Source organism: Ailuropoda melanoleuca, chromosome 6 (genome assembly GCF_002007445.2).
Source record: "Ailuropoda melanoleuca isolate Jingjing chromosome 6, ASM200744v2, whole genome shotgun sequence".
Classification (NCBI taxonomy): Eukaryota; Metazoa; Chordata; class Mammalia; order Carnivora; family Ursidae; genus Ailuropoda; species Ailuropoda melanoleuca.
The window spans coordinates 124481904-124501522 of record NC_048223.1 but is presented as its reverse complement, the minus strand read 5'-3'; the positions used below and the strand labels follow the sequence as shown (position 1 = coordinate 124501522).

The window sequence follows — 19619 nt, the reverse complement described above, 5'->3', positions numbered from 1 at the left end:
TTCAATCCGGCCCCTATTCCTGCCTCAGTGGTCCTTCCAGAACATCTTTCTAGGTGTGCCATTCCCTGTGGTACTTATTCTGACCCTCCTAAGTCGTCAGTAGCTTCCTCAGTGCCCCTTCACTCAAGTCCAAACTTCTTAGACCAGGATGCGCATTCTCAGTGGTGACACACCGCCCTCCTCGTGCGTGCATCCTTCATTCAGATGCTCGCCCAACAGCAAATGTGTGCTGAGCGCACAGTACGCCAGCTAACATTCGGTCAGCATCAGCCATATGCAAGGCATGATGTAAAGTGCTTTTCAGACATTTCGTTGTTTGATCCTCCTAATAAATCAGTGTTTGCTATTTTTATACCCAGATGGGAATCTGAGATGTAGAGGGGTTAAAGAACTAGATCAAACCCACAGCTGAAAAGGATTCAAGCCCATGTCATCAGACCTAGATCGGAGCTCCTGGCCACTGTGATCCTGCCTCTGATTCACTTGGAACAGAGCACAGAAGGGTCTCTGTTACGTGTTCCTGGCTGTGGTGTCCGTTGTAATGGAATTAGTCTAGAAAACTGGAGCAGGCTGCATCAGGGAATGGACTGGCACTCATCAGCAAGGAGACACCCAGCACATGCTTCTGGGGGTGCACGGAAGGTGTTCCGCTGCAATGCAGTCCTGGAGGGGAGCATGGGCGAGGACGCCCGAACGGCCCTCTGGGAGTTTGCTAAGCGTGTCGCTCTGAAGCCCAACGGAATGCAGATCAGTAGCGGCCCTGTGCTTTGTGGCGGTTTACAGAAGGGAGCAGGGCACAGTCCCCGTCCTCAGGGAGCTCGCAGTCTGAGCAGATGACAGGACAGGCCCATGGCAACGATACTCCAGGGGTCAAACAATGGAAGTGCCAAACCCATGTGGAATCTGGAATGAGTTCCCAGAGGAACCCCAGGTTTGGGTGACTTCCCTTTCCCAAAGTTGTCAGAGAGGGAAGGCTCTGAGTGAGGCCTTCTTTCTGGAGGCCTTCAAACTCCAGCCAAAGCACGTAACCAGCCATGAATGTGAACATGGAATAGACACTTGAAGCTGACACACAGGCCTTTAGGAAAGCGAGCCAGCTGTAGCCACTGCCTACAACAATTCATAGCCACCCTGGACTGTATGTCGCTTTGGAAGTCCCTCCATATCAGGATAGCAGGATGAGAAAAGGGGCCGCAGCCAGGAGAGGGGGTGATGTCCCCATGAAACGGCAACTTCAGAAGCTTGTGTCCCTGTGAAATGGCAACCAGCCCTTCTGCTCTTCTGACCCAGCTCCCGCCGGGCCCCTCCTTCTTGTGTTCACTGTTCTACAGAGTTCCACGCAACATGCAAGGGGATTTGGAGCTGAGAGGAACCCACGCAGGAGTATAAGAAAATCAGTCCCCTTCTCTCCAGTGTGTCCATTGCTCTCACACATTCATTCATTCAGCAAAGGGTTTAGCACGGAGGGAAGTTGAGTCTATGGCACGGTGTGTTTAAAATATCTTTTTTCGAGATCTATGGCTGTGCCTTACATTTCACAGACTGCTTCCACGTGTAATATTTATTTGATCCCTGAAACCCTGGGCAGTCAGTGTCACTCCCATTTTACAGATTAAAAACTGAGACTCTAGGTCTCAAATTCCAAGACTTTTGACTCAGGATCCATTGAGCGCTCTCACTCTTGCAGACATCCTGTTTCCAGGCCCAGTTTGCTGGGAGGTCTTGAGGAACGTGAACATGATTTCTTAAGCATGTGTTCCCTGATGCAGAATTCCAGCAGAGCGAAATAATGTGAATGGCCCCTGAGGTTCGTCCTTTATAGTCTTTTAACCAGACATGGTTCTTGTTAGAGCTGAGAGCAAAGATAGCCCTGGGAGCATGGGTATGGTGCCTTATTTCTCAGCCATCCCGTCCTGCACACTCTCGAGGCTAAGTGTAATGTAGCCCAGCCAGAGAAACACACGGGGCTGCAAAATCACTTTTTCCTTTGCTCGAATGCACGGCCACCGGGTTTTAGCCTCAAGCAAACATGTGGTATGTGGGGCCCGAAGTTCCATACAGGGGAACATGGCCCAGACCACGATCATGCCAAAATACACATGTGGGCCAGTAGCTCACACAGACACATGCAGGTGCACACATGCACACACACATATGCTCCCACACACGTGCACACGCTTCCATGCGCCCACAACACACTCACTCACCCTTTTACCCCTTCTATCTGCAGGGCTTTCTGGGGGTTTGGAAATCACTTTCCCACGGTCCCCCGAGTGCCATTGCCATAGACTCTGTTGTACTTGGGAAGGCGTCCCATCCAAGTCTGGATTTTAGGTGATAGCTTTTCTTTCAGAGAAGAGAAACCCATGAGGTCACGTGTTCACAGCAGCAAGACACGGAGGGAAACCATCTGGCCCGGAGTCAGGAGGCCTACGTGTTAGTCCCGGCTGTGCCACTGACCCACTCTGTGGCCATCGACAGCCACTCAACCAGTCAGGCCCTCAGTTTCCGTATCTGCTCGGGAAGGGGGTTGCCTGAAGGAGGAAGGTTGGCCTCGGATGGCCCGAAGCTTCCTTCCAGCTAGAATACTGTGTGATTCAAATACTAAATCAAGGCCGTTTGCGTCGCATATGGTGTGGCTGGGGGGGGGGAGGAGCTATAAACTTCCCGAGGAAAAGAGGCATTGAAAATAATTTTCGCTCAGCATATTCCCTAATGGACTTTGTCTACTCTCAGTCCTTTTGAATCACAAGGTCAGGCCGTTTTTGTTAGCAATTTAGCAGATAAAATTCCTTTCTTCCTAGTCCACTGGGAGTCGGGTAACAGAATTTGTATTTTACTTCCCATATGGCGGAGGGTGGAGGGCTCCTCTTCCCGAGCTCGAGGGTTCTCATTCCCTCTCCCTCTTCCCCACCATTACATTTGATTGATAGTATTAAACAGAAGGAAAATTTATTTTACTGGAGTGGGGAAATGCATTAGGTTAAGTAATAAGTATATAAAATACATGGTTAGAGGTTTTGTAAAGGAAAAGATGTAATTTTGTGGTTATGCATGTTTGGGACTGTTTTCTAGGTTATGTTTTGTTGGTAGAAATAGAATGTATTGGATCAGCAGAACAGGCAGCATCGACGTGCTAACGGGACAGTGTCTTGTTCAGCGACGCCTCTACGGACAAGAGTGGGATAAAAAGAGACGGTAGTTGACACTCTGGAGGCTGTGGAAGGGGATGCTTCGGGAGTGTTTGCAAGGGGAAGTGTTGGGATCAGTGGCTGCAGTGCACCCTGGGTGCACGACCTCCCTGTACGTAAGGAATGCCTGCTGTGTCTCTCACTGGCATGGTCACGCCCACATCCAATAGTCCAGTCGTTTGCAAATCCACAAGGCCTGGTGGATTCCTGCCTCTTAGCATCAGTCGATGGGAGACGACAGGGAGCCCCCAGAGCAGGCGCCGCTCCCCGTGCCTCCGCCACCACCGCAGGGGGCGAAACCTCCCAGAGAGCGGCTTCCTCTCTTCCACTCCTCGTAATCAAATTCACAACCAATTATGGGGCACATGGTGTGATGAGTACGTCTTTCTGAGTTTGAGTTTATCCATATGACTTCCTGCGTCCTAAGAATGAAATCACATTTGTGTCAGCATGTAGCACATCATATTGAAAATATTAAAACTTGATGACGTTAGCATTGTCCCGGAGAATCTGGAATTTGGAGTTCTAGTAGTTATGCTTGGTAATCTAAGAAGTCAAGGAGTGAGCAGTGGGCTCGTTAGCTGTCTAAGACGATTTGGAAGTCGTTTTAGTGCTAGGAAGTAAGTTATGCGCTCTGGCAATGACTGAGAGAGATGGGACGGTTTCCGGACCAGCTCATGAGCGCGAAGGCCCAGCCCCGCCTCTGTTGTCAGCACTCCTTCAACCTAGTTGCTAATCTGGAAATTAATTTTATACTAATTTGTTCTCGGCTCATGCTTTAATGAGCTTTTATTTCTGGGTATTTAATTTGAATGTACGTTTTGATAAATAATCTATTAAAAAATAAATTGAGACTGAGAATAGAGGAGTTTGAAATTTCAGAGGTCAGTAATTAAGATTATTGTCACTACTTGGTTTTTCATTGTTTAACTCAGCTGCCAATGCAACATTTCATATTTCTCTAAAATGAGGCAAAATCTGTGATGTATGGTGGGTAGCAGACAAAAACCGTGATTCTGGGTGCCCTGGGCAGCCAAAACTGGTCGTCTTCTGCTCTTTCGCTTTCTGGATCCTCTCCACTCTGATGTGCCTGCTGGGCACCCAGGACTGGAATCCCCACGCTGGGATCCCTCTGGTGCCCTGAGGCATGATGATCCAGTTACATAATCTCATAATTAGAGAATTGTCATCACAACTCCCTTAAGTACACAGGTCCACTTATCTAGAGAGAGGGGGCCATGGAGCCTTTCGAAAGTAATTTCATGTGGAAGCTAAAAAGGCAAGCTGACAGCAAGGTCTGGGTGGATATGTAATATGGCACACTGAACAGATGTCCCCCACCACCGTCTGGGGGCCTTCCTCCCACCCCACTCCCCCCACCTCCCGCCACCATCCCAATGCCTTCCTTCCTAAGCCATGTGCTTACTGGAGAAGTCAGCCTCACCATGGCTGTGAGTGCCCTGCTCCTGCCTGGAAGCTTCCAGTCAAGCAGCACTAACCCTCGTCCCTGAACTGCCAACCCCTCCTCCATTGCCTCCCATCTCTGCACGTGCTTTCCCTCTGTGAGTGACTCCCTCCCCTGCCTTCACCCCTGGACATGTAGCCACCCCACTCCTCAACATGGCCTAGGCCAAAAAAGAGCCACAGACTTTCGTTGTTTGCAGCCAATATAATCAACAACATAAAAAAATCTAAGATAGGCTACTAAGTTTATACAAACTATAAACTAAGCTGATAAGATGGTCTGATATAACTTAAAAAAAAAGTATTCCTTTACATTAAAAATAACCATGTATAAGATGTAATAGGAAAAAAGATCCTATTTGTGGTATCAACAAACCTACCCAATACCTAGGAATAAGCCTGATGAAAACTTTTCAATGGCAATATAAAAAAAAAAAAAAAACCCAAGACTAGACTGAAGGACAAAAAACTAACCTTATTAATGGAAACATACCATGTATGTGAATAGAAAAATGGATCTTCATGGATTATAACAATGGATTATTTTTTTAAGATTTTATTTATTTGGGAGAGAGAGCACAAGCAGGGGGAGAGGGGCAGAGGGAAAGGGAGAAGCAGGCTCCCCGCTGAGCAGGGCACCCAATGTGGGGCTCAATCCCAGGACCCCAGGATCATGACCTGAACCGAAGGCAGATGCTTAACTGACTGAGCCACCCAGGTGCCCCTATTACAATAGATTATTAACCATGTTATTAATATACTAATAATATAATCTCAGTGGATTATTGCAGAGCTTAAAATTTGATTCCAAAATTCACCTGGAAGAGAAGATAGGCAATAATATCCTAGAAACATTTGAAGAAAGGAACAGAACCAAAGAACACCTGCCCTGGACAAGGTTGCCAGGACAGCCCTTTAGCAAACGGCTCTGGATCACATGCATCGGCAAATGCAGAGGAATGAAACGGGACATACACAAAAATTAATTCAAGGTAGATGAAAGGTGTGACTATAAGAGCTAAACTTGTAGAACTCCTAAAAGAAAAGCCAGGTGGAAATCTTCAGTACCTTGAAATAATGGTTTCTTACTTACATATGACGCCAAAAACATAAGCAACCAAAGAGAAAAATAGACCTCATCAAAACGATCAACTTCTGTGCTTCAAAAGAGATGCTCGAGAAAATGAAAGGACAACCCACAGAGTGGAGGAAGATATTTGCAAATCATGTATCATAGTCTATACCCACGAGAACCAAAACTGTGCAGCCGTGCGGGAAGTTGTGTGTGGTTGTTCAGGGGGCACTGTTCACAACTGCCAAGAAGTGGAAACAACCCAAGTTCCCATCACCTGATGAACGGATAAACAAAATTTGGCATTTCCAGACCACGTAATATTATTCTGCAGTAGAAAGGAATGACCCATGCCACCACCTTAATGAGCCCTGTAAACATTATGCTGAAAGAAGCCAGACACAAAGGGCCACGTGTTGTATGAATCCACTGCCGCGAAAGGAATGAATGAGCAAATCCTTAGAGACAGGAAGTAAGTGAGGGGTTGCCAGCGGCTGAGGCAGGAGGGGCGGGTCCAGGGACGTGAGGGCTAATGGGGATGAGGTTTGTGTTCGGAGTGATGAAAATGTTTTGCAATTAGACAGTGGTGACAGCTACACGACATTGCGAACCTGCTAACCGTATGCTTTTAAAAGGGGATCCTGTGGTATGTGAACTTAATCAAAACAGAGAACTTGGAACATAAGAACTAGGAAGATCGGTAGGGGAAGAAAGGGGTAAAGAAAGGGGGGTAATCAGAAGGGGGAATGAAGCATGAGAGACTATGGACTCTGAGAAACAAACTGAGGGCTCAGAGGGGAGGGGGTGGGGGAATGGGATAGGCTGGTGATGGGTAGTAAGGAGGGCACGTATTGCATGGTGCACTGGGTGTTATACGCGACTAATGAATCATCGAACTTTATATCAGAAACCAGGGATGTACTGTATGGTGACTAACATAATATAATAAAAAAAAACATTAAAAAAAACACAGAGAACTTGCTCTGACATCCCAATGTGTGATGGAACAATAGGAACTAAACAGTGTGGTGGTCTTGGCACGGAAATGGACAAATGGAGGTTGGTCTCAAGTGGGACAGGTGGTAGGGTACAGAGCAGCACCGCGGGCACCCCACATGTGACATGAGACACGCCCGATCACCAGAAAGGGGAAAATAGTGGCAGGGAACAACTGGGTCTCCGTTTGTGGGGAACTGATCCTAACCTCACACCCCTCAGAGAATAAATTCCAGGTAGATTAAAGGGCTAAGTATAAGACTATGGAAATAGAGGAAAATCAAGAAGGACATAAATGTGACCTTGAGGAAAGCCACAGTACATAAAATTCATAAAGAAAAAGATGGGAAATTTGACTTTATAAGAATTGGAAACTGTACAACCAAAGATATTATAAGTAAGTTAAAAAATCATTTCTCACATAGTAGGCAAGTATTAATACCCTGAATTTTTGGAGAACTTCTAGAATCGGTAAGAAAAGTCAAAATAACAAGTGTCCAGCACTCTCATCTCCCTCCTTGAGTTGCCTTTCGGATGGTCCCAGAAGTCTGTCCTCAGCTTGGTGGCAGAAAACCTGGACCCCTTTATCGAGGTGTCACTGGATGTCATTGGCCACTCAGTCCCATCCAGCCCTCTTTCTTAGCAAAGTCAAGGTGGTCTTGGGATTTCAGTTTCGTTGGGCACGACAGCTGCACACCAAGCCCTGCCCCGGGAAGAGTGAATTAAAGCACCGTGAGTAAAGGAGCCGTGTGCTGCCGCAGACACAGCGTGGACGGGCCGAAGCCCAACACCCCCGACCCCGCTCCTTCCATGCAGCCTCTGCTGCAGGACCACGCGGCCGGCGTGCAGAGGCCGTGGATGAGACGAGCAGAGCACGCTTAGCATTTGTTGCCTGTCAGCCACTTAGTGGGGCGGCCACATCTGTTAGGTGGATTCTGGACAGATCTCTGTCTCAGTGAAGAAGTGTCTGTGCTGTGGTGTCTTGTTATAAGCAGTGACCTTATTCAAGAAGAGGAATTCTGCAGGCGTCACACAGGGACTTCTGTCGTAGACCCAGAACACCTTCCTATTTTTCTTTTCCTGCCAAGAGAGACCGTCAGCTCTCGACGGGGCAATTCAGGGCAGTCCCCTCCAGCTGCCGTCTCACCGGCTTTCCTTTTCTAGAAGCCATAGATTAAGGCCTCGTTTTGTTACACTTCCCAGCGTGCTCAAGTCCGCCGCACGGGCCCTCATGTCGTTAATGAAGGACAGTTTACAGGAGGGTATGACGATTTTGTCTGTGAGATCTGTTCTGCCGCCGGGCTTTGTCAAATACTCAGCATCAGAACTTCCCTGAAGGGTGTCAGAGAGACAAGAGTGGGACCGGGATGCAGCTTAACACCCCATTGATCATCTCTAAGTAAATCAGACCTTCCCGCCAGAGATCCTGGCCGGGTCACGCTGGGCTTAGCATTAAATATTAAGACCGCTGGTTCAATAATTTATGCCAAAAGGGAATCCCGTAGCTGAAAGCAGGAGCAGGTGATTGGGGGCGGCTGGCTTATCGTGAGTGGGCGAGAAGCTACATGACTGAACCGACTTTCTCCTCCTTGTAGGGTCACTGTTACTACCACGGACACGTGCAAGGGTACTCTGGTTCCACAGCCAGCCTCAGCACTTGCTCTAGCCTCAGGTAAGTGGCCCTCACAAGCCAGCTCCAGTCTTGAGCACGACTACCACCCCCTCTTCTCCCATTTGCTCTCAAGGAGCAAGAGTAAATGATGGGGCCTGGGCCTCTGCCCGGTGAGACAGAAGCAGCCCCACGGGACAGCTCGCGGGAGCACAGCATGCCCAGGATCTTAGTTTCTCTGCTACGGCAACTCTTTCTAGAATGTTCTTGGGCCTGGTGGGTTGAGAACCATTGAACTGAGTTTCTACATCCAAGGATTCTGTGACGATCTTTCACTTATGCGGCTCTTGTGCTTAATGATTCCCGGTGTTCAAAGGTAGGAGCTCAGGTACTGGCGTTCAGGCTGCTTGCTTGGTAGACATGCAAAGGCCCCCCCCTCCATAAGAGGCAGAGCAGAGCAACCAGTTGAACAGAGATCAAGGTGAGTTGAACCAAGCATGGTTTGTAGGGGCTTTTGCTACGACGCTGCAGCACGTGTCAGGAAACAGCTCCCTTCCGTGGCTGGACGAGCCAGCCCTCCGGGCTCATCCTTCCAGATCACACTCATTCACTAGCAGTTGGCTCTCACGTGCTCCCCTCGAAAACTGGTTTGTCTGACAAACTTCCAGCCGCCTCGACCTGGATTCATTCATTGGGTTTGTGACCCGACAGCTTGTTTCCCCCAACTCCTGTTTTGCTTGGGCCCCAGGTTCCACGGTGGGGGGGAACGAGGGGCTGGGAGGGCGCACCAAGCTTGAGTGAGACCAGGGCTGCCCTCTGGGTCAGCAGGAACCCCATGCCTCTGGGAGTCCTACGTGGGACGCTCTACACTCCCAACACATGGCACCACACACAGACACGACATGCCACACGCACTACCACACACACACACACACACGGGTCAGTCAGGCTCTGCAAGGGTGAGGGAAGGGTTTGCTACCCTGGCCCTCATCAGGGAGTGAGCAGCTGTGGATGAAGCCAGAAGCCCCCCTGAGTGGCAGCGGGAGATGGGCACTCTCTCGGGCTCGTCCCGACACACAGCAGCCGGTCAACAAATACACTTCAGTTAACAACGAATCACTGTGGCCCGCGCCTCATCGACAGCCCTGGTGAATAAGCCCCCGTGTAATCCGGCCCGCGGAGCCCGGCTGTGGGGGACAGCCGGCCAGGGAAGTGCGGGCAGGTGCGCTCGGGCTGCAGGAAGCCTGTCCTGCGTGGGGCCGGCGCCCCGGGCATGGGGCTCTCCTGCCAGCGCCCACTGCTCAGGCCCTGCCGCTTGCGCTCGTGTCCCTCCTGTCCACCCCTCTCTCCTCACTTGTGTGTCAGGGGCCCAGAGCAGAGCAGTCCATCAGCCGTGCCACCGCCCCCTCCATCTCCCACACTGATCCGGTTCCCTGCCCCTGGGCGCCCTCTATTAACGTGGAACACGCATCCTTCCAAGCTGCTGCCCGTTCTTCATGACCCAGGGCTCCTGCACAATTTACAGATGTCAAGAGAGGGCATCCTGTCCCACGCTGCAATTTGCTCTTGTCTTCAGCATTGTTTTGACATCCGTCCTCCTTGGCTCATGTGGGACTGGTTCCTTCCTTTGACAAATATTCTTGAATTTGCCACATCTTATCTCTTCACAGCCTCTGTGATGTGCATTTAGGTGGTTTCCAGCTTTTCTCAATCGCAGACCGCACTGGTTGCGCCAGGGGCCGCAGGCGGTCTGTGCCTTGGTGTTCAGGGCCTGGGGGCCGCGGGGGGGCCGGTGGGTACAAAGAGCAGGTGCCGTGCGGAGGCAGAAGGGCCTTCATTTGTGCCAGCAACAGTCCTGCCACCTTCTTCCAAGTGCCTGTCCTAGTTCCCACGCTGGCCATCAGAGCTGAGCGTTGTCTCTCCTCACACCCTCCCCAATCCCTGACATACCCAGTTTATTCCAGTGTTTACCACTGGAACCCAATACAATGTACAAAAAGCTAGCCCTCCCCCGTTCACCCTGCTTCCACTCCACTCAGGTAAAACATGGCAGCAGCACGGGGGTGCCCCTCCCAGCTTTCTCTCGTCCTGTGCAGGCAAAGCCCCCGTGCATGTGTGTGTTTCTCTATTTCTATAAAAACAGAGTCCCATCATACACGTCACTCTACCCTGATCCTTCCGTCTCTGCAAGTCAGGAGACAGAGACCTCAGTCTCTTTGGTTCACTCCACTGAGTGTGTACGCACACGTATTTCTGCACGCTATCGCGTTTGGAAAGTGCTTTTGATATCCCATTTATAGGACGCTATTGAACTTTGAAACGTCTGCTAATCTGATATGTGAGCAGAGTTATCTCATTGCTGCTGGATTTGCTGCTCTCCTGTTGTTAGTCGTTCCTTCAGCAGACGTTCCTCGAGCCCTTCCTCAGTACCGGCACTGAGGGAGGTGAGGTAGGCCGTGCGGAGTCTGCAGGAAGCACATTCCTGGCCGAGGAAACAGCATGTGCAAAGCCCCTGACGCAGGAAAATGCCCGGGACTGGCAGAGCCTCAGGGCGGCCAGTGTGGCTGCGGCTGAGCGGGGAGAGGAGGCAGGGGAAGCTGAGGTCAGAGGAGGAGAAGGCCCTTGGCCTCTCCCCTCTCTCTGACGGGGGTCACGGGAACTTTGTGCTGAGGTCTGACTTAATGTTCACATGGGTCACTCTGGCTGCGGGGCGGAAAACAGGCTGTAGGGAGAGGATGCCAAGAAGCAGAGCTCGGCTAGACACCTTCCCAGGAATCCTGCCGAGTGACGGGAGCCCGGCAGAAGTGGCACCTGCAGACAAGCAAGAGTCCAGAAACTTCTTCTGGGGTTTAGAGAGGCTGCCGCCTCTGGCATCTGATAAGCTCCTGACCATTGCCTTCTCCACCGAAAGTGCTCTGTGTCTGAGACTCGCTCCCCCGAGGTAGTGTGGGACACAAATACACGAAGGGACCACGCTCCTGCTACTGACTGGGCGATGACTGAGCGAGCCGTGGGAAAGCACCTCACGAGGCAGGGCCTCCCAGACACGTGCAGGCCCAACAGGCGTGCTGGGTGCTCGGAGGAGGAGGAAGGGGAGGAGGACAGCATTAGCAAGTGATGATATGCGGAGTGAGGACGGCTGCTCCCCGTGGACCAGCGTGCACGAGGGAGGGACTTGGACCAATGTAGTGTCTTCTCAAAAGGCTCTCCACAAGCTGGGGTCAGCAGGGTCAGCCGGGTTTCAGATGGGGTGAGGAGGGAAGGTCAGGGGGAGGGTAGTTTGAGGATGGACCATGAGTGCCAGGAGCACAGTGGGAAGGTGAGAGGGGTAAAGGGAGGAGTGAGAATGGGGTCAGTTAGAGGATTAAGGAGCTGTGTGGAGACAGGGCCCCGTCTTGATGGAAAAACCAGAGCTCAGGCTCCTGGGGGAGACAGAAGTGAACAGAGATGAAGAACAGGACGGGGTCAGACCTGAGGGCATCTGGGAGGGAGGGGAGTGAGCAGTTCAATATGGATGATCTGGGGCCAACAGCAGATTTTTCCGCCCTGGAGCACAACAGCCCAGGCAGTGAACTAGCTGTGTGACAGTGGACAAGTGGCTGGACTTCTCTGAGCCCCAGTTTCCTTATGTTAAGATAGAATGAAGTGTCCAGCTAAAGTGGTGGTTTTGAAAATTAATGCCGTGCCGTACAGGAAAGCCGGTCCCGTGCCTGACCCTGAGTGAACAGCCAAAGGAAGAACCATCAGACTCTTGAGACTGTCTCGAGTTCTTTGATTCTGGGGCTGGGTCAGTCGGGAGGTGCAGTACTTCTGGGCTAATTCGATGCAAAGCTGTACTCCTCCTAAGGGAAACATGGTGGATGCACGCAAGACCATGGTGGCAAAGATCATACGTGGAAATCACACCTACCCTGTGTGGCATCCAACATGCTTAAAAGTAGAGAGTTTCTAATACACACCTGGAAAAGGAAAATCCAGAAATCCACACTTTATGTTGCACCTCTCCAGAGCCTAAAAGATGAACCTGTTTGTTCAAAGGCCATTTATTGAAGGCTAAGTATTTCTAGCCTCTAAGTTAACCTAAAGGTCAATGTGTGCAAATAACAGAAAAAGATAATTCAAACTAACAAAAACAAACAAAACTTAGAGGTAGACTCATGCTGCTTAAAAGGCCAGTGACGGCTTCAGGCATGGCTGGATCCAGGGTCTAACTAATGCTATCAGAGTCCATTATCTCTCCACTCAAGCCTTTACTTTCTTCTGTGTTGGTTTTGTTTTCACATATGGCTTATTTTTTGTGGTGACAGAGGAGTTGTAGGCAGCCCAGGCTTATATCCTCAGAGGGCAAGTAGAAGAATGAGGGCTCCTCTTTCAAGTTCAGCAGAGTTCCCCCAAATATATCTGATTGGCCCTGACTGGGTCATAGGCCCATCCCTGAAACAACCACAGCGGCCAGTGGTGGGCTGATGCTCTGGTTTAACTCCCTGGGTCAGGCTGCGGGTGAACTACACCCAACCCCTAGGATAGGCAGTGGGGAGCGTGAGTGCACCAAGGAAAACCAGTGAGCTTTTGTCAGAGAAAGGACAAATGAGGGCCGGGACAGCAAGAAACAAACAGTCCTCTTCCAACAATGGCTTCCATACATCTATGAAGAAGTTTTAGACCATCAAAACTGAGAACAGGCATTAACAGAAGCATCGGGATTGGTCTGGTAATTTTCAGGTGATTTTCATAGGCATATCAAACTCTTGATGGGTAGAGAAAGGGGTATCTCCACGGTATTCCTAAAAGCTCCTTTTTATAATAAGTAAAACTATTTACAAACCAGTGACATTAATCAATTAGTTTTAAAAAATGAAGAGGAGGGTACCTGTGTGGCTCAGTGGTTAAGCATCTGACTTCAGCTCAGGTCATGATCCCAGGGCCCCGCATCAGGCTCCCTGCTCAGCGAGGAATCTGCTTGTCGCTCTGCCTCTCCCCTGCTCATACTCTCTCTCAATCTCTCTCTCTCTCTCAAAAAAAAAAAAAAAATGAAGAGGAAGCAGGCGCCTGGGGGGCTCAGTCAGTTAAGCATCTGACTCTTGGTTTTGGCTCAGGTCGTGATCCCAGGGTCGTGGGATCCAGCCCCGGGTCAGGCTCCGAGCTCAGCGTGGGGTCTGCTGGAGAGTCTCTCTCCCTCTGCCCCTCCCGCTTGTGCTCTCCCTCCCTCTAAAATGAATAAATAAATCTTTAAAAAATAAATTTAAAAAATAAAAAATGAAGAGGAACAATTGGATAGAGCATTCCCAGAGTAATATTCAAATGCGGTAAATCTGCCTTCTGTGCTTGGCCATGCCCCTCGGTCACACCTCCCATCCTTCTTCCGAGGGCTGCCCACCAAAGGCGCAGGTACCTGTCCTCCCACACAGAGAGATCAACCTCTCTGCCCAGTTTGAGCAGCGTCTTCTTCTCAGCCTCTATCTCTCGTCTCCGGCACCTGGACGATGTTCCCTCCGCGGTACTTGGCATAGACCATAATCTGGCAAAGAGGAGTGCTGTGAAATTACCGGTGGCTGGGGTTTCAGGAGAAGTCAGAAGAGCAGGTGCTGCGTCGTCTGGTGTCGATCACCAAGAGGGGTGGGGACGATGATGGGGGACACTGAGTGTGGGTGGCGCTCCTGAGAATTTGGACTTTCCAGCTCTTTGTGCTGTTGTTACAAAAGCAGCAGACCGTGTACCCACAGAGAAATTCCAGAGTCATGGAGTCAACCTTGTGATCTTGCAAGTAGAGAATCAGACCAGGGAAAAAGCTCTCCTGGATCAACTGCCCACTGGAAGAAGAATCGATGGAGACTGCAGATAAAGGGGAAATGCAGCCATCGTGGCACCAGCCCAGTGGATTTAGAGAAAAAATAATAGGCATTAAAAATCATATTCAGTGTGGTGTGATCCAAAAACACATTCAGATCTAGGAATGTGGAGGCAAACTCAAATGTCCTAAGGGACACATTAATTAGAGCCCAGCAGATTACAGCTTTGCAGAGAAAAAGCAGAGAAGGAATGTCCTGCACTGCTTCAAAAAGGCTGGATCAAAGACGGGCATCAAAAAAAAAACAAAAAACAAAAAACAAAAAAAAAAAAACAACTCAGCCCTGGAAGAGAGAAGAGAGGAGGGAAGCAAGCAAGACAGCCTCTTCATCTGAAGCTTGAGGGGGGAAAGATAAGGAGAGAGAAAAGCGTGAAGATCCCAGCAGAAAGCAGGATTAAAGAGGGAACAGCTTTTTAATAGAGGGGATAGAGTGCAACGTGGAAAATAGGTCATAAAAATGTGTGCAGCCGTGGAGTCTATTCTTACTTTGAAAGGACTCCAAGTCAAAGGCAAAGTTCAGGTATAAGTTAATTTTCTGCTATATCCTATGTCTCCCCAAAATGCTCAGTCCTTGTTAGCCTGTGTGTCCCCAAAATGCTCAGTCCTCGTTAGCACGGTTCCAGTGCATGATTCTCCTGTGACATTCTGGACTCTCATTTGCTCTCCCTGCTTCGTGCTTCACGCCCCCTGCCCGTAAGTACCTAACCCACAGCATCCCCGTGGGCATCAGGGACTCATCCACACCGCTCTGCACAGGGACCCAGCTGAGGACAGAAGTCTGCTCCCGCCCTAGAGGTGCACCTGCTGTATTCTGTCATAGGACAGACGTCCAGCCCTGACACTCTCCTGCTGGAGCATTGGAACAGTGTGTCCCTGTGTCCTGATTTTATTCATAAATGCCACCTTCCCATCCCTATTCAGCTCTCTGGCTGGAGCATGAGCTCCTTGAGGGAAGACACTGTCCCTCACCATTTCTTCTCGTTCTCTTGCTCCACCTTCTCAGCTCCTACTCGTGTCTGACACAAGTCTCGGGGGCTCACAGTTTTGGGACAAGCCATGAGTTCTCCCATCACCTGCAGGCACAGTGGTCAAAATGACGCTTCATTTCTGAAGGAACCACCTGTGGTCTAACAGACTGAAGCCCACCGTTCACGTCATAGACGAGGAAGCTGGTATCTAGGGCTGTAAACTAGTATGGGTTATAATACTGATTTTACTTTTAAATGGGGTTTAGGCTACTTGAGAACAACGCATACGTGCACTCACACACTCATGTTTGCACTTGTGTTCTCGCATGCACACACACACCATCGTACACTGTCATCCCATCCACTTGCACACTCGCACTTGTGTGCTTACGCGCACATACTAACACATGCTCAGATGCATATACACACACGTGCATGCACACATTCCCTTGGGGTGGTGATGACACACGCAGGGGCTGCCGGACTTTCTTCATCATCACTACAGTCTCTGCTTCCTGAGGGTAGGCGCAGTGTTATTGCCACCGGTGTGCCGAGCACCTAACTGAGGCCCCACCATCAGGGGCCCCAACCTGATGCCGCAGCTCGGAGCCACAGATCCCCACACCAAACGACACTGTCGCCCCGTCCAAAGCCACAGCTTCTGTCTCGAGAGAGAGAGGTGTCCCCCGTATTTATGCACGTCTGCATGATCTCCTGCGATGCTCACCAGAGCCGTCCCAAGCCACAGCTTCTGTCTCGAGAGAGAGGTGTCCCCCGTATTTATGCACGTCTGCGTGATCTCCTGCGATGCTCCCCAGAGCCACGGGCAGAGACGGCTCTACCATGAGGAAGACCCCAGCCCAATTCCAGCCGCACTGTTTTCCAGCTGTTTCCAGAACATGCCTCATGCATCTCACCGTCTTTGTCTCTGCTGTCCCTCTGCCTGGAACGTGCTTCTCTCCCCACCTCCCATTCGGCTTTAGAAGCTTCACCGAATCACATGGTGCCGCCTGCAGGAAGCCCCGCCCCCGCCCCCAAACATTCTTCTCTGGCGCAGGGCAACCCCGCCTCGCAGGTACCATCAGAAGGCCCTTTCCCAGCGCGGAGCGGGTGATTTATAAAACCTGCTCACATCCTTGTGTGAAGGCCCCTGTCCTTCCTCACTCCCTTGATAGTTAGCTGGCATACCTTGCCGTACAATCCCATCACTTGTCATAAGGACCTTCTGGATGGGGAGCATTTCTGATGCATTGCTTGTAGCCCCCGGAGCTCTTAGCACTGGCCTTCGATGTGGGAGACAGCACAGAATTCTTTCAAAAATTCAATTGCATAAAAGTATTCAGATGCAAATCTATTGTTACTCCAATAAGTACATAATTATTATGTTCCTTTAAACTGTATAATATAAAGTTTGCTGCACTAAATTTTATATAATGAAATCGAATATAGCACAAAATGCAGGAATACTTCTTGCCCCATACTATTGAAAAAGAGTCCATCAACTTATTTTTCAAAGGGTAGAATTAACCAGTGTTATGGTCCATGAAATCAGAAATAACCATTATAATGAAAGTAATCATTTGCAGTTGAAGGCAAAGACAACCATTGTAAAAATTTTTTTAAAGTTCTGCTTTTACACAGTATCATTATTTTATTATTTACAACTTAACAGACAAGTTGAATTGACCCATTTGAAAAAATCGACCAGAAATCTCAGCTGTTAAAGCAACAGGAGAAAGGAATCTCAGGCGGCAGAGCAGATGGAGGGAGCCCACCCGTCTGATGCCAGGTGCTCCCCGTCTTCCTGGTGCCTCACGGCTTAAGTCCAGGTCGCTCACCTGGATGGATGTGGTTTTTTATCAGATCTCACAGCTCAACCTAAATGGCCTGCCGCCAAGTGGTCTAATGGGCCAGAAAGTCAGGGGCACGGAGGTGACCCTGCATTCACTTTCCTGTCTGCTGGACCGTGAGTTCTGCGCAGCGCTGGGCTCAACCTAGAACCTGGAATGTTACAGGTGCTCAGTCAACCTCGGAGGAGTCAGCATGCTCTCCCCAAGCCATCAAGTGGTCAACGACCATCTTGGCCAATCCAAATTTTTTAGAATTTATTTATTTATTTATTTGAGAGAGAGGGAACAGGGGGAGGAACGAGGGAGAGGGACAAGCAGACTCTGTGCTGAATGCAGAGTCAGATGTGGGGCTCGATCTCACAACCATGAGATCATGACCTGAGCTGAAATCAAGAGTCAGACACTTCACCGGCTGAGCCACCCAGGCACCCCTCAGGCAGCCCAAATTTTTAAGACATCTCTAAAGTGTAGTAGGTCATATTAAAGAAGAAATTGGCATAGAGACAAGGTAAAGTCAATTCGACCTTGAGCTCTGCACGGAGACCCTCTGCTCCCTCAGCTTCTAGGAGCTGGCCTAAAACGCTGCCTGCCCTCTAGCCCTCTGGCTGCACCTGCCACCTCGGGCGGGGGTTCTCCTTGTCCCGGCCTCCTCCTCCCGTGGAGACGTTCATTCCGTGGTCCTGTGGGAACATCTGTGGGCCGTGCAGGGATCACAGCTCAACTGCGCCCTCTGCAGGGCTGCACTGGTGTCCATCCTGAAGGTCGCCCAAGGTCAAGTGTCAACTCTCCCCTGCTTTGCTCTCCCTCAAAACGCCAAAATGTCCAAATCTAAACTCCTTGGTCCCCCGATGGGCTCCCCTCCCACCTCTTTTCCATGGAAGGTCTGGCCCATCCCTGGCTCCTAACCTTGGCCTCTGGTGACCTTTGATGACCCCTCTCGTGCTCCAGACCCTGCAGGCTTCCATGTAAAAGGTCTCTTGTTCATATTTCCCCATCACCACCCTAGATCAAACCTTTGTTCCAAGATTTTTTAATTGTTTCCCACCCGTGCTTCCTGCCTCCACCCTTCCCTTCACAGCCATCTTGCACATTCCAGAAGGTCATGTTTCAAAAACACTGCTTGATCATAACAGAAGTCTTGCCACCCCTCCGCACGCAAAACCACATGGCTCCCTACCGCTTGCAAGTCAGAGCCTCTCGCTCCCTCACACGCTTGTCCCATTGTTCCTGCAGCTGCTCACTGGCCACCTACTCAAGTACTGATCGCCCACTGATCATGCCAGTCCCAGTGACGGGCCAGGAAAACCACACTAAATGAGGAAAATACATCCTGGGTGTGTAAAACAGCCAGATGCCATGTTGGTACCGTGTGGCGAGTGCCGTGACATGGGTGTACACAAAACCACCAGAGGAACCAGGGACGGGACTCAGATGCCGGGCAATCCTGAAGGTTGGCTGAGTGGAACTTTGCAGGTTATGCATCGGCCCGGAAGGTCATTCCAGCCAGGGGGCTGCGGCAGGGACGGTGAAGGCCTTTGGGTGGAAACACCGAGGAACAGAACACGGCCGTGGCCTGCAAGCAGCTTGCATCCCACAAGCCAGGGGGCTGGGGACCCACGGTCACACTAAAGGAGCCTGTGGATTTGTGGAGGCTCCTGGGATGGGAGTGGGGAAAGACCAAGGGAAGAGGGGACAGCAAGAGCGAGTCACGGCGGCCGGGAATTTGAAGTGTGAACAAGATGCACTTTTAGTCTGCACGAGGGTGTGGAACGGAGTGTGTGAGGACGCAGTGCAGCCAAGGCCAAAACCAAGGTGAAGGATGGAGGCAGAGAACACAGCCCCAGTCCTGTGCCCTGCCTTCCTTCTGCGGCCCCCACCGTCCATCCGCCCACACCCTCGTGTGTGTGTGTGTGTGTGTCTGCACCCTTGGACCTTCCTCTCTCCTCAGCTGTTGCTCCTTCAAGGCCACTCAGCTGTTCTTCATGGTCCCCACCCTCCAGGTTCCTCTCATCCTCCAAAACTCCCCTCGAGGCCCCCCGTTTCACGCAGGCCATGGATGACCCCCCTCGGTCAGCACCGGGCTGACCGCCCAGCCTGTGGGCAGCCTTTGCATTCAGGACTCAGCAGTGACCAAGGAGAGAGGGCTGGCTGCCCAGCATGGCCACGGACGAGGCCCCCCAGTGGTCGGGGCCAGGTCCACCTGGGGCGTCCTGTCTGTGCTGCTGACCAGCTGGGGGACTGTGTGAATGTCCTAGGGCTGCCAAAACAACCCACCACACACTTGGGGCTGAGAGCCACAGAAATGTCTTCTCGCACAGTTCTCGGGGCCGGTAGCCTAAAGTCGAGGGGTCCGTAGTGTTGGAGAGAGGATCCGCCCCATGCCTCGCTCCTGACTCCTGGCGGCTACTGGCCACCATTGGCTCTGCCCTGGCTGGTCGGCCCATCACTGGTTTCTGCAGCCACCTTCACGTGGCCTCCCCGCTAGGTCTCTGTGTTCTTTTCTTTCTCTAAGGGCATGTGTCATTGAATTTAGGGCCCACCGTCAATCCAGGAGGAGCTCCTCTTGAGATCCTTAACAAAACCCCATCTGCAAAGACCCTTTTTCAAAGGGTTCCATTCAC

The 19619-nt window shown here is 50.8% G+C and overlaps 1 protein-coding gene across 2 annotated transcripts in view; it reads left to right on the top strand.

Moving 5' to 3' along the window:
- The window catches only part of ADAM12 (ADAM metallopeptidase domain 12), a 326152-nt gene that overhangs the window by 229127 nt on the left and 77406 nt on the right, over positions 1-19619 (top strand). For both annotated transcript variants that reach the window (XM_034663422.1, XM_034663423.1), the window contains exon 5: positions 8319-8395. In XM_034663422.1, coding sequence (XP_034519313.1) covers positions 8319-8395 — 77 coding nt within the window. The remainder of the gene's footprint in view (positions 1-8318; positions 8396-19619) is intronic.